The 24,639-nt window shown below is 37.5% G+C and overlaps 3 protein-coding genes across 3 annotated transcripts; all 3 read left to right on the forward strand.

Annotated features, from left to right (window-relative positions):
- The first annotated feature begins 2,797 nt into the window (after positions 1-2,797).
- Positions 2,798-13,718, forward strand: LOC106349745 (acetyl-CoA carboxylase 1). The gene is made up of 32 exons (XM_048782028.1): positions 2,798-3,128; positions 3,220-3,560; positions 3,633-3,839; positions 4,521-4,682; positions 4,761-4,853; positions 4,950-5,045; positions 5,118-5,291; positions 5,380-5,473; positions 5,703-5,881; positions 5,955-6,005; positions 6,078-6,117; positions 6,503-6,627; positions 6,699-6,815; positions 6,897-6,971; positions 7,036-7,092; positions 7,174-7,278; positions 7,377-7,463; positions 7,592-7,783; positions 7,870-8,058; positions 8,137-8,247; positions 8,342-8,431; positions 8,525-8,701; positions 8,810-8,890; positions 8,959-9,081; positions 9,149-9,397; positions 9,476-9,786; positions 9,889-10,120; positions 10,205-10,500; positions 10,591-10,804; positions 10,883-11,059; positions 11,307-13,439; positions 13,510-13,718. The coding sequence occupies exons 1-32, from the start codon at positions 2,831-2,833 to the stop codon at positions 13,564-13,566; spliced, it is 6,933 nt and encodes a 2,310-aa protein (XP_048637985.1). The 5' UTR covers positions 2,798-2,830; the 3' UTR covers positions 13,567-13,718.
- Positions 13,719-14,498: 780 nt separating this feature from the next.
- On the forward strand, positions 14,499-16,758 carry LOC106346400 (probable protein phosphatase 2C 13). The gene is made up of 2 exons (XM_013785712.3): positions 14,499-14,849; positions 15,394-16,758. The coding sequence occupies exons 1-2, from the start codon at positions 14,706-14,708 to the stop codon at positions 16,372-16,374; spliced, it is 1,125 nt and encodes a 374-aa protein (XP_013641166.2). The 5' UTR covers positions 14,499-14,705; the 3' UTR covers positions 16,375-16,758.
- Positions 16,759-17,963: 1,205 nt separating this feature from the next.
- Positions 17,964-20,415, forward strand: LOC125574907 (dihydrolipoyl dehydrogenase 1, mitochondrial). Its single transcript, XM_048782029.1, has 3 exons — positions 17,964-18,533; positions 18,846-20,106; positions 20,183-20,415. Exons 1-2 carry the CDS (start codon positions 18,261-18,263, stop codon positions 20,094-20,096), a joined length of 1,524 nt encoding a protein of 507 aa, XP_048637986.1. The 5' UTR covers positions 17,964-18,260; the 3' UTR covers positions 20,097-20,106; positions 20,183-20,415.
- Positions 20,416-24,639: the final 4,224 nt, after the last annotated feature.

Here is a 24,639-nt window from a genome sequence, read left to right on the forward strand (position 1 = left end):
ACCTCTTTTTAATATAATATCAACTATAATTAAAAAATTTATTTAAAACAGCATATTAATTTTTTTTGCTTTATGATAAAATTTTAATTAACAGTAATTATAATAATTTGTTATTATTAATTATGAAATTAGTTAATGTATTATTTTATAAAATATATTTAATTTATTGGTAGTATTTTGTTAGATTTTTTCTCTAACAGATTTTTTACAACTAAAGTAAATTCAAATTTATAAATAATTTTTTTTTATTAATATTTTTATTGACTATTCAGATTTAATGTTAATAATCAAATATGTCACATTAAATAGATAAAAAGTATTAAAATTATATTTAATAAAATAAATATTAATAGTTAGCTACTTCTAATATTTAATGATATGATTGAACATGTTAATATTGATATTTGGTTATTCCAAAAACCATATAAGATATATATTAAATATAAAACTAATTAAACAAAACATAAAACACATTTCAAGTTAGACGTGGGTGTTTAGGTATCCATTGGGATACGGGTTGGGTATTTCAATTTATGTTCTAATTTATATCATATTATAGGTCTCACTCCGGTAAATTTGTAAGTACAAATCATGTTCGAATATAACACATAGGTTTTAGTTCTAATTTGTATCACATCTTAAAAGTCATAAAATAACCATATATCATTTGAATTCATGTTATATTGGTTCGGTTGGGATACATCCGTATTTAAATTCAAAATTTAAAAGCAAAACATAAGACATAAATACTTATTATATAGAATTGGATATTTGAGGTTCTTATTTAAATTTAAATGCATAATTTTAGATATTATTTCAAAATAAATATAGAAACGAATATTTGAAGTAAATATTTATGTTTTGAATTTATATTTGTGATTAATTTTGACATTAGGATATTTTTTCAGATATTTTTTTGGATTACCCATTCGAGTTCACTAATAACACTTCGGTTTCAGATTTGTTTTGTGCCACCATACAAGATCTATTATGGTATTTCTTACATTTCTTTATATGCATACGCCTACTTTAGCTAAAGAGAAAATGTATTTATAAGAAGATTTCGCATGCATGTGAAGGTTATTGAGGACAACTTCTTTGATTAACATATTTACAAATTTTTCTTATTGATGATAACATCCTGATAGAATGCTCGCTCTTCCTTCTTTTCTCATAGAATGCTCGCTCTTCCTTCTTTATGCTTGTGCTCATAATCCAAGTGTAATGGACAATGCAGAGGCAAGATCTAGAAAGAGATTTCAGAGATATTGAAGATGACTAAAAAATGACATTTTCTTGTGATTTTTCTAACCTTCAATACATGTATAGTCTACATTATCGGTTTGGTGCATACTAACAGTGGGTTCTCACAAAACGGTTTGCATACTTTACTTGGTAAGACCTATTAATATCAACAGCAATGCACGTCTTCTTCCAATGCCCCTTTGCCACAGCAGTTTGCCGTTTTATCCCCCTCAAGTCACCAATTCGCATTGAGGAGGAGGCAGATTTCAAAACGTTGATGGTGAAAGCCAGAGAAATGATCTGCCTCCCACCTACAGGGATTAGAACTCCAGTTCTCCCATGAATCTGCTGGTACCTGTGGTTGGCAAGAAACAGATTAATTTTTGAAGACAAATCAGCTCAACCGTCGGAAGTAGCAACGAAATGCCTATCGGCTGCTCTGGAATGGAATCAAGCCCAAACGTCGGACTTTTCTAAGGAAAACAAAGTCGTACCTGTGAGATTACCCTTGCGACAAGCCCCCAGGAAAAACCACACAATCTGTTGTTTCGTAGATGCAGCTTGGGAGGCGTCATCAAAGCGAGCAGGTACTGCTTGGCGATTCACTAATTAACAATTGGGCTCCTTCTCGTCAGGCACATGCATCATCGACAACGTTGGCTCCCCTCTCATGGCCGAATCACTGGCCCTCCGTAAAGGAATCACAGAAGTAATGAAACTGGAACTCCCCTCGGTCGCGTTCCTCTCCGATTGCGCAACGCTCATCGGAGCAATCTCTATCCCGAATCAGCTTAAGGAAATCTATGGTGTGCTCCAAGACATCAAGAGTCTCTCTTCCAGCTTCGATTCTATCACCTTCAATCACATCTCTCGTTCCCAGAACAGCGATGCTGATCTTCTAGCTAAGCAGGCCCTTAAAGCCTATGTTTTATCTCTTTGTTTACGCACGGACTAGCCCATCTTTATGTTTTTCTGCACTTTCGATTTTATCTATAAGATATCCAATTGTTCAAAAAAAAAAAAAAAAAAAGACCTATTAATATCAACAGGTCATTCAGCCACAAAATGCTCAGCCTCTGGTACTTGCTCCTTGCTTGTGGTTCAATGAAAGGAGATTTATGTGTCATGTGAACATGCACGACGCCGAAGGGAAAATCCCTGGTGGGTCCATGTCGGGTCACACGAGCTGGGTGCTGAGCGTTGATGACCAACGTCACAACGTTTGGTGTCAAATGTCCTGAAGGTGGAAAAGAAGATGGACTCACATGTGAGTAATGTCCCAATAAGTAGTTATATAATTTTAGCGAATCAAATTATATATTGTAATGACTTCTAATGAACTATATATCTTCCTATATGGTCAGACCAAATCAAATTACTGTATACTTTTTCTTGGTTTAGACTATATTTGAATCTTGGATTTTGTGCTGTCGAAATATTAGGTAAGTTATCTTATATCTTTAAAATGAAAGATTTATTATAGAGGGGTATTTGAGTATTTACAAGGTCCTAGGGCTACCTGAGTTTTCTACAACTCTATTCACGGCATTTTGGTCTGGCTTGGTTGCAAAGTTTTCTATCAAACATGGAGATGAGAGCTTTGGTTTCGTGTTCTGCTGCCGGAAATGGAGCTTCTGATCGGTTTAGACTCTCCAATGTTTCACCATGGATCACATCAGCTCGTGGTGCAAGTGGCAGTGACTCCCCAGCCACAGTGAAGCTGGGAAGCAGCTCTATGATCAGAGCCTTCAAAGGAGTTTCGATTTACAAAAACAAGAGCAGAAGAAATGTTCTGTCTCAAAGGAACAAACAGTTTCGTCCTATGGCCTACTTAGGAAGGAAGGACTTGAGCAGCCCTGATCCGACCTCCTTCTGCGATAATGGTTTGCTTTATTATATTCGCATTTTATTTAAAGTCGTATGCATATCGATGAACTAAGCAAATCGTATTATTTTTGCATTTTATTTTTACAGATATATCTGAACCTCAAGGGACTGGATCCATTAATGGGAATGATCATAGTGCTGTAAGAGTGTCTCAAGTCGATGAGTTCTGTAAGGCTCACGGTGGAAAAAGGCCAATCCATCGCATTTTGGTTGCTACCAACGGAATGGCAGCTGTCAAGTTTATACGAAGTGTTAGAGCATGGTCTTACCAAACATTTGGCTCGGAAAAATCCATATCATTGGTGGCCATGGCGACTCCTGAAGACATGCGGATCAATGCGGAACATATCAGAATCGCTGATCAGTTTATGCAAGTCCCGGGTGGAACGAACAATAACAATTATGCTAATGTTCATCTTATTGTAGAGGTGAGTGCAACTTTGGGTGAGCTACTTTTTTTTTTTTTTGCTTTAGTCTACTAATACAATGTAAATATGCAGATGGCTGAAGCAACAGGTGTGGATGCAGTTTGGCCTGGTTGGGGTCATGCATCTGAAAACCCTGAGTTACCTGATGCATTAAAGGCCAAAGGAGTCATATTTCTTGGTCCTACAGCAGCCTCAATGTTAGCATTAGGGGATAAGATTGGTTCGTCCTTGATTGCACAAGCTGCTGATGTACCTACTCTGCCATGGAGTGGTTCCCATGTAAGTGAAGCTGAACTTGCTTACCAGAGACTGATGAAGCATTCGCCTTAGGGCATGATTACCTTTTAAGGAGTGAACCTAATCACCCTTTTGATACCTTAGAACACAAGTTGCTTTGATGCCAATTAAGGCCCCTCCTCAAAGCTAAGAGAATTTGTGAAAAACAAACTAATAAAACAAAACATAAGTTACTACAATTTTCTCTTATTCTTTCATTTAACTCCAACCCACTATTTAAATACAAAGCTAGAAGAAATAAACTAACTACTACTACTACGTAAGATGTGGGTGCAACACATATCCTCAAATCATGAAAACATAACTCCACTAAATAAAAGGCAATATAATAATAACTAAAACATTCATGGAGATGTCTACGTCTTTTTCTTCGTATTGTATTTCATCGTTACTTCTGGTCTTTTAGTCGGGATTCTTAACTCATGATTTGACACTTTTTTGTTCTTTTTTTTTTTTACATTTTTCGGCTAAAAGAGGCTCTTATGTCTCTTATTTAAGAAACGGTACTAAAAATGCTTCTTATCCGAAGCTAAGAACCCCAGTTAAAAAACTGAAGTTAATCATAGTCTAATTAGGGCCCCAAACTATTGAAATCTTTATTAAATTGCCTAGAGCCCCCAAAATATTTATATAAAAGTGCTGATCAGTTGTGATGTTTTCCAGGTTAAAATACCTCCTGGTAGCAGCTTGGTAACGATCCCCGAGGAAATGTACAGGCAAGCTTGTGTCTACACTACCGAAGAAGCGGTTGCTAGTTGTCAAGTTGTCGGTTATCCGGCAATGATCAAAGCATCGTGGGGTGGTGGCGGTAAAGGCATTAGGAAGGTAACCTTTAATTAATGCCTTTTGGAATGGTCACTAATCACTATGAAAGTGTGACTTACTCTGCATTCATTTTCTTAGGTTCATGATGATGATGAGGTTAGGGCTCTATTCAAGCAAGTTCAAGGTGAGGTCCCAGGCTCGCCGATATTCATAATGAAGGTTGCTTCACAGGTATATATGGCCGCTTTAAATAAAAAATAGATCACTTGATCGAACCACACAGCTGATGAGTGCATTGCTTTTTTTTTTCTTTATTAAATTTTGTAGAGTCGGCATTTAGAGGTGCAGCTGCTCTGCGACCAATATGGAAACGTTTCAGCTTTGCATAGCCGTGATTGTAGCGTCCAGAGAAGACACCAAAAGGTTTGTTATTATTGGTAGACGCAGATGATTGCTTGACTTGTTCCTTTATTGGTTTTTGTATCATCAACACAGATCATCGAGGAGGGTCCCATCACTGTGGCTCCCCGAGATACCGTGAAGAAGCTGGAGCAGGCAGCTAGAAGGTTGGCCAAGAGTGTTAACTATGTTGGAGCTGCTACTGTTGAGTTTCTCTACAGCATGGACACTGGGGACTACTTCTTCTTAGAGCTTAACCCTAGGTTACAGGTTTGTTTCCTTCAAAAGGTTCCAGTTTATTTCTACGAAACGTTTGTTTTTTTGGAAAAGTAGAAAAAAAAACTTGTTTTGAGGTTAGGTAGAGCACCCTGTAACCGAGCGGATCGCAGACATAAATCTTCCAGCTGCCCAAGTTGCTGTCGGTATGGGAATCCCTCTCTGGCAAATCCCTGGTATGCTTATTTTCCAATAAGGCAGCGATTCCTTTTCTAGTATATATATATAACCAACGTTGAGTTGGCCTAGTGGTAAAGGAGTTGCGGCTGTAACTACCGCCACACCGCCACTTGGGTTCAATTCAAACTGGGAAGGACTATTTACAATGCTTGGCTTCCCGGTAAAGAGGTGAAACCATAGTCTATATATATATGTGTATTGTAATGGACTTTAATATATCTCCAGAGATAAGACGGTTCTATGGTATAGAACAATATGATTCGTGGAGGACAACATCTTTGCTAGTCTCCCCTTTTGATTTTGATAAAGCTGAATCTGTAAGGCCAAAAGGTCATTGTGTCGCTGTCCGGGTGACAAGCGAGGATCCTGATGACGGGTTTAAACCCACCAGCGGTCAAGTGCAGGTAAAAAACGGTAGCTGTCGAATGAAATTGTTAAAAAAGTCTTTATGGTAACACTCTTATGAACTTGTGACAGGAGCTTAGTTTTAAGAGCAACCCAAATCTGTGGGGTTACTTCTCTGTCAAGGTATACATATGTCTATAGATGCCCTTCTACCCTAAGTCTTTAATCTTACAACTTCAAATTTTCTTTTTACAGTCTGGTGGAGGCATCCACGAGTTCTCAGATTCTCAGTTTGGTAAGTTAATACGTATTTTTTGGCTGCTAGGTAGTTTTTTGGGCAATTCTCTCAAATAACACTTTTTAAGTTTTTGTCATAAAAATAGCTTTAAAAAAAAAACAAAATAACCATTTTTTATTTTGAAAATTTTAATATTTATTTTGTTATTTAAAAAAAATTGAAACCCTATCCCTATAACTTCACCCATTCCAAACCCTAATTCTAGAATAGTTAACCCTAGGATAAAAATACATTTTGACCTTTGATAAAACTTATTTTGATCATTTTTTTCATTAAGATTTATTTTTGTGACAAAAACTTTAAAAAAAATATCTTAGGAAATTTCTCTAGGATTTTTTTTTTTTAAAATACAAATTTAAACTTGTTTTAATCTTCAACTCAGGACATGTTTTTGCATTTGGGGAATCCAGAGCCATGGCAATAGCAAATATGGTTCTTGCGCTGAAAGAAATTCAAATTCGTGGAGAAGTTAGGACTAACGTTGACTACACGATTGACCTTCTACATGTACGCTTCCTTCTTCTTAGTTACAAACTCTGTGTTTGCAATGTACTCTCATCATGAGAATTGTTGATCAGGCTTTTGATTACCGGGAAAACAAAATTCACACTGGTTGGTTGGACAGTAGAATTGCTATGCGGGTCCGAGCAGAGAGGCCTCCCTGGTACCTCTCTGTTGTCAGCGGGGCTCTCTATGTAAGTTTCTGCTGTTTTTTTTTCAGAGATCAGTTGTAAAAAGTTTGTCTGGTGACGGAGGATGTTGTTCTATTTGTCCAGAAAGCATCAGCGACTGGTGCTGCCGTGGTCTCGGATTACATTGCTTATCTTGACAAGGGGCAAATTCCCCCAAAGGTATTAAATTATCATTTGTCTTTCTGGTGATCTTTTATCTTACTATTTTTTTTTTAAATTGCAGCATATATCTCTTGTGCATTCTCAAGTGTCTCTGAATATTGAAGGAAGTAAATATACGGTATGCTTCTAGTGCCAAATACTTCTTCTACTTGTCTGCATTTCTTCTACCATATTAAATTATGAACATAAATGTTTGTAGATTGATGTGGTCCGGAGTGGATCAGGAAGCTACAAGCTAAGAATGAACAACTCAGAAGTGGCAGCAGAAATACACACTCTACGTGATGGAGGTTTGTTGATGCAGGTACTACCAAACATAAGCAACATGTGTCACACATATATAGTAACTTCCTTTCAGAATCTCACCTCCAGCACGTTAATTGATTTTCACTGTCATTGCAGTTGGATGGTAAAAGCCATGTTATATATGCACAGGAAGAAACCTCAGGCACCCGTCTTCTGATTGACGGCAAAACTTGTTTACTTCAGGTTTCCAATGAAATTTTTTTCTTCTACTTTCTGTCTTAACATTTTTTTATTTAATTTTAAATTTTTGTTTCTGTCTTACCCTACTACCTCACATTTATCTGAAGTTACTTTTTTTTTGGCTTATTCAGAATGAACACGACCCTTCAAAATTAATGGCTGAGACACCGTGCAAGCTACTTAGGTATCTGGTTTCAGATGATAGCAGCATTGATGCTGATACACCCTATGCAGAGGTTGAGGTCATGAAGATGTGCATGCCGCTTCTTTCACCTGCGTCAGGAGTTATCCATTTTAAAATGTGTGAAGGACAAGTCATGCTGGTAAAATGCTGCTACTTTAGTTACGTACAAATATATTTTGTTGACTTTTTTTATTTATTAACTCATCCATTATTTTTTTCTTGCAGCCTGGTGAACTTATAGCCAATCTTGATCTTGCTGATCCTTCGACTGTAAGAAAGGCCGAACCCTTTCATGGAGGGTTCCCAAGATTAGGGCTTCCAACGGAAATTTCTGCTAAAGTTCATCAGAGATGTGCTGCAACTTTAGATGCTGCTCGCATGATTCTTGCCGGCTATGAGCATCAAGTAGATGAGGTAAAACACCGTTTGATCCAACTTTCTTAAGATTATTTCTGACGTTTGAGATTGTTCATAATGTAATGTATCTTGCAGGTTGTGCAAGACTTGGTTTCTTGCCTTGATAGCCCTGAACTCCCATTCCTTCAGTGGCAAGAGTGCTTTGCAGTTCTGGCGACACGGTTACCAAAAGATCTCAGAATCATGGTAAACACTTATGTATCAATTCATAATATGTTATTCTTTTCTTGCATTATTTGTTTTTAGTTTTAAGACTTTTTCTTTTAAAATTCTATATCAGCTAGAATCAAAGTATATGGAATATGAGTGTATCTCCAGGAACTCCTTGACGGCAGATTTTCCTGCCAAACTTTTAAAAGGCATTCTAGAGGTGATTGATTTACCTATTTATTTCTTCCAATATTTGAGATCCTATGATCCTGTTGTTACTATGAACTAACTCGGTCACCACTTGTTGAGACAGGCTCATGTAGCATCTTGTGATGAGAATGAGAGAGGTGCCCTTGAAAGGCTCATTGAACCATTGATGAGCCTTATAAAGTCTTACGAAGGTGGTAGAGAAAGTCATGCTTGTGTTATTGTTCGTTCCCTCTTTGAGGAATATCTGTCAATAGAAGAATTATTCAATGATAACATGCTGGTAATATATATATATATATATATGTACATGGTTCAATATGGTTATATACGGCTTTGTGGTTGCTAGCTATGTCTGAGGAATTATAATTTTTTTATCTTTCTTGGACAGCCTGATGTTATAGAACGTATGCGTCATGAATACACGAAATTAGATCGGTCGAAGATTGTGGATATAGTGCTGTCACACCAGGTCCGTGATTATCCTTCTTAATCACTATTTTATTGAATTGGGTATGCTCATCTATTCTTCTTTTTCAGGGCCTAAAAAGCAAAAACAAGCTCGTTCTCGGACTCATGGAGCATTTTGTTAATGCTAATCCTGCTATGTACAGGGATAAACTTATCAGATTCTTGAAACTTAACCATACTAACTACTCTGAGGTGAGTTTAAGTTTCCTTATGTGATATAATAATATATTGTGTACTGATGATCAATTTGTGTGTGTAGGTGGTGCTCAAGGCGAGTCAATTACTCGAACAGAGAAAACTAAGTGAACTTCGTTCTAGCATCCTGTCGGAGTTAGAAATGTTTGCAGAGGATGGGGAAAGTATGGATACTCCCAAGAGAAAGTGTGCCATGGAAGATCTTGTGAGCGCACCTTTAGCTGTTGAAGATGCTCTCGTGGGACTATTTGACCACAGCGACCGCACACTTCAAAGACTGGTTGTTGAGACTTATATTCGCAGATTGTACCAGGTTTACTTCATTCTTTTGCACCCTTATTATTATTATTATTATTAAACACTTCATATTAACTTGTATCTTGATCATTAGCCCTACGTCGTTAAAGAGAGCGTGAGGATGCAGTGGCACCAATATGGTTTTATTGCTTCCTGGGAGTTTCTAGACGATCTTATGGAAAGAAAAAACACTGAGGGCTCAGATGACCAAGAGACATGTGAAAAAGTTTTTGTTGAGAAGCGTAGAAAGAAAAAAAAGGGGTTTATGGTTATAATCAAATCGCTGGAGTTTCTGCCGAATATAATAAGTGCAGCAGCACTGACAGAAACAAACCACATCGACTATGGTGAATCTGCCGGATCTCCTCTATCTGGCAATATAATGCACATTGCTGTTTTGGACAGGTACTTCACACAGCCTGACGGTTTCAAACTAGCTTAGGTGCTAAGCTATATTGTCTAACCATATCTGTTAACGCTGCTGCTTTAATATGTTCGCCTTATTAGTGAGAATGAGGAGGACCAAGCTCAAGAAAGAGTGGAGAAAATTCTCAAAGAGGAAGAAGTGAGTTCGAGCCTGTGTTCTGCAGGTGTGGGTGTGGTGAGCTGTATAATCCAGCGAGATGAAGGACGAACACCTATTAGACATTCGTTCCATTGGTCGATGGAGAAACAGTACTATGCAGAAGAGCCGATGCTGCGCCATCTTGAACCTCCTCTCTCCATATACCTTGAGTTGGTAATGATAATAACGATCATCATGAAAACGTTACTAAAATGCTTTTTTATTTCATGATCATTTTTACTGTTTTGTCTGACGCAGGATAAGCTGAGAGGATATGAAAATATACAATATACCCCTACAAGAGATCGTCAATGGCATCTGTATACTGTCACAGATAACAAGCCGGTGCCAGTCAGGAGGATGTTCCTGAGATCTCTTGTTCGACAAGGGCAGGATAACCAACTTAGCCAAACGCTTGTTAGATCTTTGATGGATGCGATGGAGGAACTTGAACTGAATGCCCATAAGGAGGATGGTATGAAACCAGACCACGCACATATGTTCCTTTGCCTCCTTCCTGAGCAGCAGATTAATGATCTTGTGCCTTACCCCAGGTTACGTCTATGGCTGTGTCCTTGAAAACTTTATGTTATCAGACCTTATGGTAACAACTAAAACAATTATTCATACGTTTTTTTTCACAGGATAGTTGAAGTGAATGCGGAGGTTGAAGAAACCACAATGGAGATGATCTTAGAAGAAACAGTACGAGAGATCCACAAGTCAGCTGGAGTGAGAATGCATAGGTTGGGTGTGTGCGAGTGGGAAGTGCGCCTGTGTTTGTCGTCCTCTGGACTAGCAAGTGGAGCTTGGAGGGTTGTGGTTACAAACGTGACAGGCCGTACATGCACTGTCCATGTAAAAGTTCTGCTTACATACATTTGATTGTAGAGTAAGAGTACACATGATTTAACCTGCTGTGATTGGATGTTTCAGATATACCGAGAAGCTGAAGCTACTGGGAGTAACAGTTTAATTTATCAATCAATAACCAACAAGGGACCTTTGCATGGAACCCCGATCAATGATCAATATAAGCCACTGGGACATCTTGACAGGCAACGATTAGCCGCAAGGAGGAGTAACACTACTTACTGCTATGATTTCCCGTTGGTTAGTTACTGAATTTCAGAATATCCTGCCCCACAAGTGGTCCAGACTAGTTGTTACTACATGTTGGTCCTATGTCTCTGGCGAAATGTTATTTGTCTAGAGACCAGGATTCGAATCCTGATGGTTTCACGGGCTTTTGTCTTCGAGTTAATCACCACCAGGCCACCAACCCTGGTTAATTTCAGAATAGTCACACATTTGGCCTACTATTTTCGCCACTTACTTTTGTTTCTTTCCTTTTTTTTAGGCATTTGAGACAGCCTTGGAAGAGTTGTGGGAATCACAACACCCGGGAGTTAAGAAACCGTTTAAGAACACTCTGACCAATGTTGAAGAGCTTGTATTCTCTACTCCAGAAGGTTCTCTTATTCCGGTTAAAAGACCACCGGGTCTCAACGACTGCGGAATGGTGGCATGGACCCTAGAGATGTCGACTCCTGAGTTTCCAAAGGGACGGAAAATTATCATAGTCGCCAATGACGTTACCTTCAAAGCTGGGTCTTTTGGTCCTAGAGAGGACGCGTTTTTCCTCGCTGTGACTGAACTCGCTTGCGCGGAGAAGCTTCCCTTGATTTACTTGGCAGCAAACTCTGGCGCCCGGCTAGGGGTGGCTGAAGAAGTCAAATCCTGCTTTAAAGTTGGATGGTCGGATGAAGTTTCCCCTGAGAATGGTTTTCAGTATATATACCTAAGCCCTGAGGATCGCGAAAGGATTGGATCATCTGTCATTGCGCACGAAATAAAGCTGCCCAGCGGGGAAACGAGGTGGGTCATTGATACAATCGTTGGTAAAGAAGATGGTATTGGCGTAGAGAATCTAACGGGAAGCGGGGCAATAGCGGGTGCTTACTCGAGGGCGTACAGGGAAACTTTTACTTTAACCTTTGTCAGTGGAAGAACGGTTGGCATTGGCGCTTACCTTGCCCGTCTGGGTATGCGGTGCATACAGAGGTTAGACCAGCCTATAATTTTGACTGGCTTTTCGACGCTGAACAAGTTACTTGGGCGTGAGGTCTACACCTCTCACATGCAACTCGGCGGCCCCAAAATCATGGGTGCAAATGGTGTTGTTCATCTCACAGTCTCAGATGATCTGGAAGGCGTGTCGGCGATCCTAAACTGGCTGAGCTACGTTCCTGCTCACGCGGGTGGTCCTCTTCCTCTTCCTCTTCTTTCCCCTTTAGATCCACCGGAGAGAACTGTGGAGTACGTCCCAGAGAACTCTTGCGACCCCCGAGCTGCTATAGCTGGGGTCAATGACAACGCCGGTAAATGGCTTGGCGGTATCTTTGATAAAAACAGCTTTATGGAGACTCTCGAAGGCTGGGCGAGGACGGTTGTGACCGGTAGAGCGAAACTAGGGGGAGTACCTGTTGGAGTTGTAGCAGTTGAGACGCAGACCGTGACGCAGATTATTCCAGCGGATCCTGGACAGGTGGACTCGCACGAAAGAGTGGTTCCCCAAGCAGGGCAAGTCTGGTTCCCTGGCTCAGCAGCCAAGACGGCTCAAGCCCTCATGGATTTCAACCGGGAAGGGCTTCCGTTGTTTATCCTAGCGAACTGGCGAGGGTTTTCCGGCGGGCAGAGAGATCTCTTCGAAGGGATACTCCAGGCTGGTTCAGCTATCGTCGAAAATTTGAGAACGTATGGGCAGCCAGTGTTTGTGTACATCCCCAAGATGGGAGAGCTGCGAGGTGGAGCGTGGGTGGTTGTTGATAGCCAGATTAACTCAGATTACGTCGAAATGTATGCTGACGAAACTTCACGTGGGAATGTGCTCGAGCCGGAAGGGATGATAGAGATCAAATTTAGAAAGAGAGAGATGTTGGAGTGCATGGGGAGGTTGGACCAGAAGCTGATCAGTCTCAAAGCAAAACTGCGAGACGCCAAACAAAGCGAGATGGAACTTATCAAGCAACAGATTAAAGCTCGTAAGAAGCAGCTTTTACCGCTTTACATCCAAATCGCCACCAAATTTGCGGATCTTCACGACACGTCCATGAGGATGGCAGCAAAAGGAGTGATCAAAAGCGTTGTGGAATGGAGCGGTTCGCGATCATTCTTCTATAAAAAGCTCGTTAGGAGAATTGCGGAGAGCTCTCTGGTGAAAAATGTAAGAGAAGCTTCGGGAGACAACTTATCGTATAAATCTGCAATGGGTTTGATTAAGGATTGGTTCTGCAAGTCTGATGTTGCAAAGGGGAAAGAAGAGGCTTGGACAGACGACCAAGTGTTCTTTACATGGAAGGAGAATGTTGGTAACTACGAATCCGAGCTCAGCGAGTTGAGAGCACAGAAACTGCTGAAGCAACTTGCGGAGATTGGGAATTCATCTGATCTGCAGGCTCTGCCCCAGGGACTTGCTAATATTCTACACAAGGTAAAAACCGATTTTTAAACTAGAATTGTGTGTGTGTTGTGAAGGGCCTGAGTGAATATGTGCGATGCAGGTGGAGCCTTTGAAAAGAGAACAGCTAGTGGATGCTCTAAGAAAGGTGTTGAGTTGATATATCAAAGCGGTTTAACTTGTGCCCCAATAAAGAGTCTTTGGAATTGCTTGTGTTATATGGTGACGAAAGTTAGTTGATTGAAACATGATTTGTCTTTGAAATTGCTTGTCGTTTATTTGTTGAAATTAATATGTATTTTGGTTATGATGAGCCACCTCATTAGTCATTTTCTGTTATTGTGGTTTGACACAATTTATTTTACTGATTTTTAAATGAATCACATTTTAATGATTCGGATCTGGTTATTATGAATAACGTGAGGTGTTGACAAATTAAAAGCCCGAGCTAAGATACTTCGATTAGTTTTTTTGTTTGATATTATTTGAGAAGTAAATTTATTTATTTATTATTTTTTTTTCAAAATTTTAGTGAATTTTTTGTCAAAAAATATTTTTTAATAAATTTGCTTATTTGTTTAAGCTGTTCTTTAATTATTTGAGAAGTAAATTTACTTATTTATCATTTTCTTTAAAATTTTAGTGAATTTTTTGTCAAAAATTTTTTTTAAGTGAATTTGCTTATTTGTTTAAGCTGTCATCATATTAGATTTTTAACATTTTACTAACATTTAGTTTAAGCTGTCATTATTTAAAAAGAAATTTAATATTAATTTAAGCTGTTATGTTATCATATTAGATTTTTTAATATTTTATATTTATGAAAATAAAATTTATTAATATTTATTAATGTGCTGATCGTTGAAATATAAGTTTTATTCTATTTATTATTGAGCTAAAAAAATTGAATTCAATATTCCTGTTATCTAAAATATTATTCAAAATTAAAAACATAATATGTAATAAATATACTAATAAATATTTTGTAAAATAATTATGTCCACGGATAAAACACTTAGTTATATTTATAATAAAAAAATTTGTAGTGCTACCCTATATAAATTGTTTCTATTTATTAATTGTTATTAGTTATGGGCATCTGTGAATACAGTCCATACAGTTATATACAAATAAACATCGAACACAGAAACCGAACCCTAAAATTCAATTCTCTCCCTTTTGTTCTTTATTCCTTTGCGCGAATTTCAATTGCGTCCAAACAAAGCGTCGACGATATCGCCTTTCGCAATCAGATCTGCTCAATTTTTGATTATTAACAAGTGGAGAGAGAGAGACATCATGATTCTGAGCCAGCCTGAGATCAGGGTCCTCGACGTTAAGTGCCATATCTCCTCCGCTGCGAAAGAGCAGAACAGTTTTCGAGTTTCTGAGTCCGTGCGTGCCCAAACTTCTGATTCCGCTGAAACGCCTCGATTCGAATCGGTATGTGTTGTAAGGCCTTCTCGATCTGAATCTATTTGATTGGGTTTCCAAGATTCATCGTGCTGAGTCTTGTTTGCTTAGATTGCGAGTCAACGATTAGGTTTTGAGATGAGATCTTCCCTTGATGTCCTGATAATGATCAATTTTGTTTAAGACTCATATTGGTTTTTTTTTTTTTTCTGTAGCATTAGATGATTAGCTTATGTCCTTTTAGAGAGAAGTTATGCCTTTGATTTACCGTGAAGACTGTTAATTTAGTTGTTAATGAATCTTTGTGTTAACATTGTTACAAGGACACCTTTCAATTGTTTATTACGTCTCTAATTAAGACTGTTAAGGGATCTCATTGTTGTAAGCACGACTTGATTGCCTTTTTAATTGTTGATTATTTCTCTAATTAAGACTGTTAATGGTTCTCAGTGTTTACATTGTTGCAAGGATGACTTGTTTGCCCTTTGAATTAGTTTTGTGAATTTTCTGTTTTTTTTTTTCTTCTGTGGTTATTATGAGCAGTAATACTAACAGTTTGAATTTATGTTAACAGGGCATGAGTTTTGCGACTACTAGCATTGAAGAGCCCACCATTGAGTTTTTCCCAACTATACGTTCAGGGAGCTTTGCTGACATTCGAGGCCGAGAGACCATGGAGGATGAACACATCTGCATAGACGACTTATCATCTCAGTTTCGATCCCTCAACTTCTCGTTACCAAGTGCTTTCTATGGAGTCTTTGATGGCCACGGCGGACCTGAGGCGTCGCTTTACATGAAGGAGAACTTGACGAGACTGTTCTTCCAAGATTCTGTATTTCCGGAGATGCCCTCCGTTGTGGACAACTTTTTCTTGCAAGAACTTGAGAACTCTCACCGGAAAGCTTTTGCTTTGGCTGATCTCGCCATGGCTGATGAAAGCATTGTCAGTGGTTCATGCGGGACAACCGCTTTGACCGCTCTCATTGTCGGACGACATCTTCTGGTCGCTAACGCTGGAGATTGCCGTGCAGTGCTATGCCGGAGAGGAGTGGCTGTTGACATGTCTTTCGATCACAGGTCAACTTATGAGCCTGAGCGTAGGCGGATTGAGGATCTAGGAGGGTACTTTGAGGATGGTTATCTCAACGGTGTTCTTGCTGTCACACGTGCCATTGGGGACTGGGAGCTCAAGAGTCCTTTCTCTGGCTCCTCTTCGCCTCTGATCTCAGACCCAGATATTCAACAGATTATTCTAACAGAGGATGACGAGTTCTTGATTTTGGCGTGTGATGGTATATGGGATGTATTGTCAAGCCAGAATGCAGTGAGTAACGTAAGGCAGGGACTGAGAAGGCACGGAGACCCGAGACAAAGCGCAATGGAACTTGGGAAAGAAGCTGCGAGGCTTAACTCATCAGATAATCTGACGGTTGTGGTCATCTGCTTCTCCTCGGTTCTGGCTTCAACTCAACAACCGCAGAGGAGAAGGTTAAGGTTCTGTGTTTCTGATGAAGCTCGAGCCCGGTTACAAGCGATGCTTGGAGGCGACTGAAGCCTGTCTTTTTTGGCAGTATATATAAAGAGGGATCGGTTTAGTCCGGTCCAGTGATTATTTCTCTGATTTGTGATTGGTTTCAGTGAGATCAAAATAAAAAGGACTTTTACAGAGGTAGAAGAGAGGTAAGGACATGTTTGTAATGTTGGTTGGTCATTTTTGATTCATCTGTTTATTAGGTTGTTTCAGAAGAGAGAATGCTAGAGAAAAAGCAACCTGAAGTTTTGTTAGGATTATTGAAACAGAATCACCAAATTGGTGAATGAGTATTTCAAGTTTTGAACTTTGTTCTTTTTTGAGGATTAGTGATGTTTACCCATTTGATGTATTAAGGATAATTTTTTTAGTTTTAAGTATTTGAATATGGATTTGTGATGTACCCATTATTGTTTTTAAGGATTTCTCATTCAAGTAAGTATCTGAATTTAGGTTTTGTCTGAGAACATGAGGATTGTATCTTTGTTGGTACATGGTTCCAACAAGAGATACAAATGTAATTGAAGAATGTCTCTCCCATATCTGTGGAAGTTGAGAGTGTATGTGTGGACTGTGGAAGATTTTGGAGGTTTATCTGAAAAGCTTCAATCCTAACCTTATGTCATTGCTTCTCATCATCTCTATCTTTATCTCTTTATCTTCTTTTCCTCCATGAATCTCCATGTCCATATATTTTCCTTTTTTGCCTTTTTTGCCTTTTTATGTCTTTTTATGAATGAAAATGAAGCCAAAAAATTAGGCCTGGGCATTCGGGGTCCCAATCGGGTTTCGGTTTTATCCAATCGGGTTTCGGTTTTTCGGGTTCATCAAAATCAGGCCCATTCGGATTATATGAAAGTTCGGTTCGGGACCGGTTCGGGTTCTATCGGGTTCGGATCGGGGTTAGTAAATCTTCAAAGAACCGGTACAACCCAATATACTTTCGGGTTCGGGTCCCAATCGGTTTTTCGGTTTAAAAGTACCTGATTTTTACCTATTTTATAACCAAAACATGAGTAAAATCGGTTCTTCAGTTTTAAAATATCTGATTTGTACCTATTTTGTAACCAAAACTTAAGTAAAATCGATTCAAAAATAAGGAACATCAACCGTGATTATTCAAAATCAAACGAAAAGTAAACATATTTACTGATAAAAAGAAAACCAAATAAATAAAAGCATAAAACGAAAACCAAGTTCTCATGAAATGAGAAACATTGGTTAACGAAAACAAAATTAAAATCTAAATACTTCAAGATTCAACGTCCATCTTTAACCATCAACATTCATATAATAGAACCACCAACCTTCATGTAATAGATAAGTACTTTAAATTTTCAATATTTCTTAGTGTATTTTGGATACATATTATGAATTGAGATCATGTTTGGTATAAGATCTTTTCGAGGTTTTGAATGTTTCGGGTTCTATCGGATATCCATTTAGATTCGGGTTCGGTTCGGATAATACCCATAACCCGAAATACCACAAAACAAGACCCATTCGGTATTTACGTCGGGTTCGGATCGGTTCGGATTCATTTTTATCGGATCGGATTCGGTTCGGGTTTTCGGGTTCGGTTTATTTGCCCAGCCCTACAAAAAATGATTCAAGTATTTATTTTGATAATTTTGTAATTAATTTTGAATATTTCGTGGTACATGAGATTTTGGAAACTTTATATCCTTACTGAACCAACAGGTTGATTAATTTTCCATAATTCAGAGGAATTATTCTCATAATATATGGTCAATTCTGGAAAATATTAAATATTATTTATGATTATAAAATTAAAAAGGGTCTGAAGCCTCTCTCTCGCTTTATACATTTCGCCGGCTCTGTTCATCTCTACAAAGAGCCAACCAAGTTTCTCTCTCTCTCTCTCTCTCTCTCTCTCTCACACAAAAATGGCGATGGCGAATTTAGCAAGAAGGAAGGCTTATTTTCTCACCAGAAACGTAACTACCTCTCACACTGACGCTCTTAGATTCTCCTTTTCCCTCTCCCGCGGCTTCGCGTCATCGGGATCTGATGAGAACGACGTCGTCGTCATCGGCGGCGGTCCCGGCGGTTACGTGGCGGCGATCAAGGCGGCTCAGCTTGGTCTCAAAACCACCTGTATCGAGAAGCGCGGCGCGCTCGGTGGTACTTGTCTCAACGTCGGGTGTATTCCCTCGAAGGTCAATTTCGATTTTCAATTGAATCCTTGTTTGTTGCTAGTGATCATCACTGAGATTCGATCGATCTATATGTTTCCTGGATGAATCAATTAGAGAGTTAGTTAACTGTGATTGTTTGGCCTAATAATCCCATGCTGAATTTGGCTTTTAAGCTTTAGCTTGTGGATGATTTGTTTGATTGCGAGCTCAGTTAGCAAAACCTTAATCTGTGATTATCTGATTGTTTGGAGCTTTTCGTTTGATCTGTGATTGATGTTATTAGTTTCTGCTGAAGGGGAAGTTAATCCGAATGTCTTTTTTTTTATGTAATAGGCACTTCTTCACTCTTCACATATGTACCATGAGGCGAAACACGCATTTGCTCACCATGGTATCAAGTTGGCTTCAGTGGAGGTTGATCTTCCTGCTATGTTGGCTCAGAAAGACAATGCCGTCAAGAACCTCACTCGTGGTATTGAGGGTTTGTTCAAGAAGAACAAGGTTACCTATGTCAAGGGGTATGGTAAGTTTCTTTCCCCCAATGAAGTCTCTGTGGAGACTATCGATGGAGGAAACACCGTTGTGAAGGGCAAACACATCATTGTTGCTACCGGCTCTGACGTCAAGTCTTTGCCTGGTATTACAATCGATGAGAAGAAGATTGTTTCCTCGACTGGAGCCTTGTCTTTGTCTGAAGTCCCCAAGAAACTGATTGTGATTGGTGCTGGATATATTGGGCTGGAGATGGGTTCTGTTTGGGGAAGGCTTGGATCAGAGGTCACGGTGGTTGAGTTTGCTGGCGATATCGTTCCTTCTATGGATGGTGAAATCCGTAAGCAGTTTCAGCGTTCTCTTGAGAAGCAAAAGATGAAGTTCATGCTCAAGACCAAAGTTGTGTCCGTGGACGCCTCTGGAGACGGTGTGAAGCTCACGGTGGAGCCAGCTGAAGGTGGAGACCAGACCACGCTCGAAGCCGATGTTGTCCTTGTCTCAGCGGGGAGAACACCCTTCACATCTGGACTTGACCTGGAGAAAATCGGAGTGGAAACCGACAAAGGTGGGAGAATTCTGGTGAACGAGAGGTTCTCGACCAATGTCTCAGGCGTGTATGCGATTGGAGATGTGATTCCAGGACCAATGCTTGCTCACAAAGCTGAAGAAGACGGTGTTGCTTGTGTGGAGTTCATAGCAGGCAAACACGGCCATGTGGATTACGACAAGGTTCCTGGTGTTGTCTACACTCATCCCGAGGTGGCTTCGGTCGGTAAAACCGAAGAACAGTTGAAGAAAGACGGTGTGAGCTATCGTGTTGGGAAGTTCCCGTTTATGGCCAATAGTAGAGCTAAGGCCATAGATAATGCCGAAGGATTGGTTAAGATTTTGGCTGATAAGGAGACGGATAAGATCTTGGGCGTTCACATTATGTCACCAAACGCTGGAGAACTGATCCATGAGGCGGTTCTTGCGATTAACTACGATGCGTCGAGTGAAGATATTGCTCGAGTCTGCCACGCTCATCCCACTATGAGCGAGGCTCTCAAGGAAGCTGCCATGGCCACCTATGACAAGCCGATTCACATCTAAATGCAAACAGGTATGTCACAGTTTGGTTTGGTTTGGTTTAGCTTTTTTTATTTGGTGTGTTGATTTCTTGTTATGTCCCACAATAGGAGGACCGTAAAGGAGAGAGCCAGCCACCGATGACAAGCCAAATCGAACCGGGTTGGATTTGGTTCGGTTTTCTGTGGTTTAGCCTTCACTTTGTCCTTTCATTTTCTGTGGATTATATTCGTTAGTTTTCTTTACAAATGTTCAGATTCGGGCTGGGCCTGATCCGTAATAATACTTCTACATTCACTCTACTCATTTTGGTTTATTGAGTAAACCAAGTTGGTTTTGATTTCTTGCTTCCGGTTCAATTTCCGGTTTACGTTTACCCCCAAATTTTATCCTTCACTTTGTCCTTTCATTTTCCAAATGTTCAGATTCGGGCTGAGGCCTGATCCGTAATAATACTTCTACATTCACTCTACTCATTTTGGTTTATTGAGTAAACCAAGTTGGTTTTGATTTCTTGCTTCCGGTTTACGTTTACCCCCAAATTTTATCACTCGGTTTACATCAATATTTTTCCGTGTACATTTCACTAGTACTCGTAGACACTAAAACGAATATTATTAACTCCATGAAGAATTGGCCTTATGCATCTGATTAGGAGTGGGCAAAAAACCTGATCCAAATCAGACCAAAATGTATGTTTAAACTATTTGGTTAAAGATTTTAAGTCTTTAGTTAGATGGCGTTGTGTTTAATAGCAAATTGACTAGTTCGATATTGGAATAACAATCATTTTAATTTTTGGCACTGACCTCAGACAAGTTGAGGTTACAAAAGCGTTCAATTTTGGAATGCTCATTTTAATCTTTGGCAGTGACCTCAGACAAGTAGAGCTTACAAAAGGTTTATTGTTATGAAGTTTTGCGATGAAAGACACGAGTGAAGTAGATGTGACTTCAGACAAGTAGAGCTTACAAAAGTTTTATTGTTATGAAGTTTTGCGATGAAAGACACGAAGGAAGTAGATGTGGATGTGAATTTTGAAATTTGAATCACACTAGATTTTGGTCTATGCATCTGCACGGGTGTTTACTTTATTTTTTATATAAATATATATATTTGTTGCAAGTATGGAGTTTTATATATAAATATATATTTTTAAGTAATTAGATTATATCATTTTCGTATATTTTAAGGTTGGCCCAGATATATAGTGTTTCTATAATGGATTTTCAATTTTTCTTAATAATTTAAGCCCATTATTTTTTTTTGATATATTGATATATATGTCTCCAAACATTTTTTTTTACTACTATTCATGTTTGCAAACATTTTTCAAATGTACTTCTACTTTAATAAGATAGATATGAAAGTAAGAGACAACCTTTAACACAATCTAATTATATTGAGAAAGTTGTTAAGAAGATCAATTGTGAGATTGGTCTCCAATGAGCACTCTCATGGATGTGAATGTGAAGCTTTGTGCCTTATACATGACAAGCAATATCATAACTAGAGTATTTACAAGTGATTGTAGCTAACTGCATGTCATGACGAGCACTAGGTTGGATACAACTTATGTTATAGAGAGGTTGAGTTGATACAGTAGTAATCCTAATATTCAATAATGGTATTCAATAATGGTAGACTTTAATATGAATGCTTAAGTACTTGAACTGAACCATAATTTATGGTTTGTCAATGGTTAGATTTAGTTCATGATATAAGGGTAGTCAGATGCAAGTTCAATTACCAACATAGATCTTTAGTGTTGTTTAAAAATTTCTAAGCACATTCTAAATTTGTATTTAATGTTACTTTTGCGACGGATTATTCTCAGTTGGTGAAGATGGTTTCTGAACCCACAGAATGACCCGCATTTGCAAGTTATTTGGAAGATATCAAGATCCTGCAAAGAAGTTTCCACAGCTCAGAGCTCATCCATATACGAAGGACGTTAAACACAAGGGCGGATAGTCTAGCACGCAGTGCAAGAAAGCAACCCTCGTTTGTAGTCCACATGGATGCGGAGCTACCAGTTTGGTTCACAGAGTCTATATGAGTTTGTTTGTTTGCTGACAAAAAAAAATTGTATTTAATATATATTAAACCTTTTTTCATGGTTCAAGAACATCGTTTTAATTTTTTTGTCAATTAATTTAGTAAAACTTCATAATACTCCCAAAATTGGTGGACTAACCGCTATTTTCTAGAGAAACGGAGACAACAAAAGTTTCAAATCTCTTTGACATTCATCATATGTTACTGAAGGATGAACTATGCATTAAAACAGTATTTTAATATTTTTGAATTTTTCTCAAAATCTATGTGTACCCCTACGAAATATTGAATGTTGCGGTAAATGCTATATATACTGAAGCCTATGATTTTTAGTATTGTTTTAAAATTTCTAAACGCATTCTACATTTGTATTAATGTATATTAAACTATCTTTCATGTTACATGAGAATCGTTTTAATTTTTTGTCAATTAATTTAGTAAAACTTCATAATACTTCCTAAATTGGTGGACTAACCACTATAAAATCGCTATTCTCTAGAAAATTAAAACGATGACAACATTCTTCATTTTTATTAATGTATATTAAACTCTGTTTCATTATACATGGGCATTATTTTAATTTTTTGTCAATTAATTTAGTAAAACTTCATAATGTTCCGTAAATTGGTGGACTAACCACTATAAAATCGTTATTTTCTAGAGAAACGGAGACAACAAAAGCTCCAAACCTCTTTGAACTTCATCATATGTTAGTAAAGGATGCAACTATGCATTAAAACATTATTTTCATATTTTTGAATTTTTCTCAAAATCTATGTGCTAACCCCCTACGAAAATATTGAATTTTTCGGTAAATGTTCTATACAGTGAAAGCCTATGATCTTTAGTATTATTTTAAAATTTTGAAACACATTCAACATTTGTATTAATGTATATTAAACTCTCTTTCATTGTATATGGGCATCGTTTTAATTTTTTGTCAATTAATTTAGTAAAACTTCATAATACTCCGTAAATTGGTGGACTAACCACTATAAAATCGTTTATTTCTAGAGAAACTGAGACAACAAAAGCTCCAAACCTCTTTCAACTTCACATATATTAGTGAAACATGAAACTATGCATTAAGACAATATTTTCATATTTTTGATTTTTTTTTCAAAATATATGTGTTAACTACGAAAATATTGAATTTTTCTTTAAATGCTCTATATACTGAAGCCTATGATCCTTAGTGTTGTTTTAAAATTTCTAAACAAATTCTACATTGAGAAAAAGACTAGAATAGCACCAAACCAAGTTTTTGTTCCCAAAGTAGCACTCAAGGCTCAAAATCACAAAAATAGGTTTCATTAAAGAGGTAATGTACACTTATATCCCTAGGGTTAATTAATCCAAACCTTAGGGTTTAGAGTTAAGGGGTGAGGTTTTGGAATTAGGGTTTAAAATTTTATAAATAATAAATAATAAAATAAAAATAAAAAATAAAAATTTTAAAAACAATTTCAAAAAGTATTTTTAAATTATAAAAAGAAAATCTGAAAAAAAAAATAAAAAAAAATTTGAAATTGTTTTTTAAAAAAAAAATTATAAAAATTTCGAATCTGAAAACATATAATCTGAAACTATTTTATTTTTATTTTTTTTTAATTTTTAATTATTTTAGTTTATTTATTTAATTTTAAACCAAAGGTATTATAGATATTTTACCCTTTAATGAATGTCATTTTTGTGACTTTCTCCTTCTAGTGCTATTTTTGAGACATAAACTTCAAAAGGTGCTATTATTGACAATTGCCCTTCTACATTTGTATTAATGTATATTAAATTCTTTTTTCATGGTACATGCGCATCGTTTTAATTTTTTGTCAATTAATTTAATAAAACTTCATAATACTTCCTAAATTGGTGGAATAACCACTATTAAATCACTATTCTCTAGAAAAACAGAGATAACAAAGGTTCTAAACCTCTTTGAACTTCATATTTAGTGAAGCATGCAACTATGTATTAAAACAGTATTTTTATATTTTTTGAATTTTTCTCAAAATCTATGTGTTAACCCCTACGGAAATATTGAATTATTCGGTAAATGCTCTATATACAGAAGCCTAAGATTTTTAGTGTTGTTTTAAAGTTTATAAACAGATTCTACATTTGTATTAATGTATATTAAACTCTCTTTAAATGTACATGGAAATCCTTTTAATTTTTTGTCAATTACTTTAGTAAAACTTCATAATAATCCCTAAATTTGTGGACTAACCAATATAAAATCGTTATTTTCTAGAGAAACAGAGACAACAAAATCTCCAAACCTCTTTGAACGTCATCATATGTTAGTGAAGGATGCAACTATGCATTAAAAATATTTTTTTATTTTTTTTGAATTTTTACAAAATCTATGTGTTAATCCCTACGAAAATATTTAATTTTTAGGTAAAAGCTCAATATACTGAAGCATACGATCTTTAGTATTGTTTTAAAATTTCTAAACACATTCTATATTTGTATTAATGTATATTAAACTCTCTTTTATTGTACATGG

The sequence above is a fragment of the Brassica napus genome, chromosome A6 (genome assembly GCF_020379485.1).
Source record: "Brassica napus cultivar Da-Ae chromosome A6, Da-Ae, whole genome shotgun sequence".
Lineage (NCBI taxonomy): Eukaryota > Viridiplantae > Streptophyta > Magnoliopsida > Brassicales > Brassicaceae > Brassica > Brassica napus.

Excerpts from the sequence above, each read along its gene's own strand:
- LOC106346400 (XM_013785712.3), top strand. The coding sequence starts at position 14,706 with ATGATTCTGAGCCAGCCTGAGATCAGGGTCCTCGACGTTAAGTGCCAT. Across the intron at positions 14,850-15,393 it reads AAACGCCTCGATTCGAATCG|GGCATGAGTTTTGCGACTAC; the intron begins GTATGTGTTGTA and ends TTATGTTAACAG.
- LOC125574907 (XM_048782029.1), top strand. The coding sequence starts at position 18,261 with ATGGCGATGGCGAATTTAGCAAGAAGGAAGGCTTATTTTCTCACCAGA. Across the intron at positions 18,534-18,845 it reads TCGGGTGTATTCCCTCGAAG|GCACTTCTTCACTCTTCACA; the intron begins GTCAATTTCGAT and ends TTTATGTAATAG.
- LOC106349745 (XM_048782028.1), top strand. The coding sequence starts at position 2,831 with ATGGAGATGAGAGCTTTGGTTTCGTGTTCTGCTGCCGGAAATGGAGCT. Across the intron at positions 6,972-7,035 it reads AGGGGCAAATTCCCCCAAAG|CATATATCTCTTGTGCATTC; the intron begins GTATTAAATTAT and ends TTTAAATTGCAG. Across the intron at positions 10,121-10,204 it reads TCTCCATATACCTTGAGTTG|GATAAGCTGAGAGGATATGA; the intron begins GTAATGATAATA and ends TGTCTGACGCAG.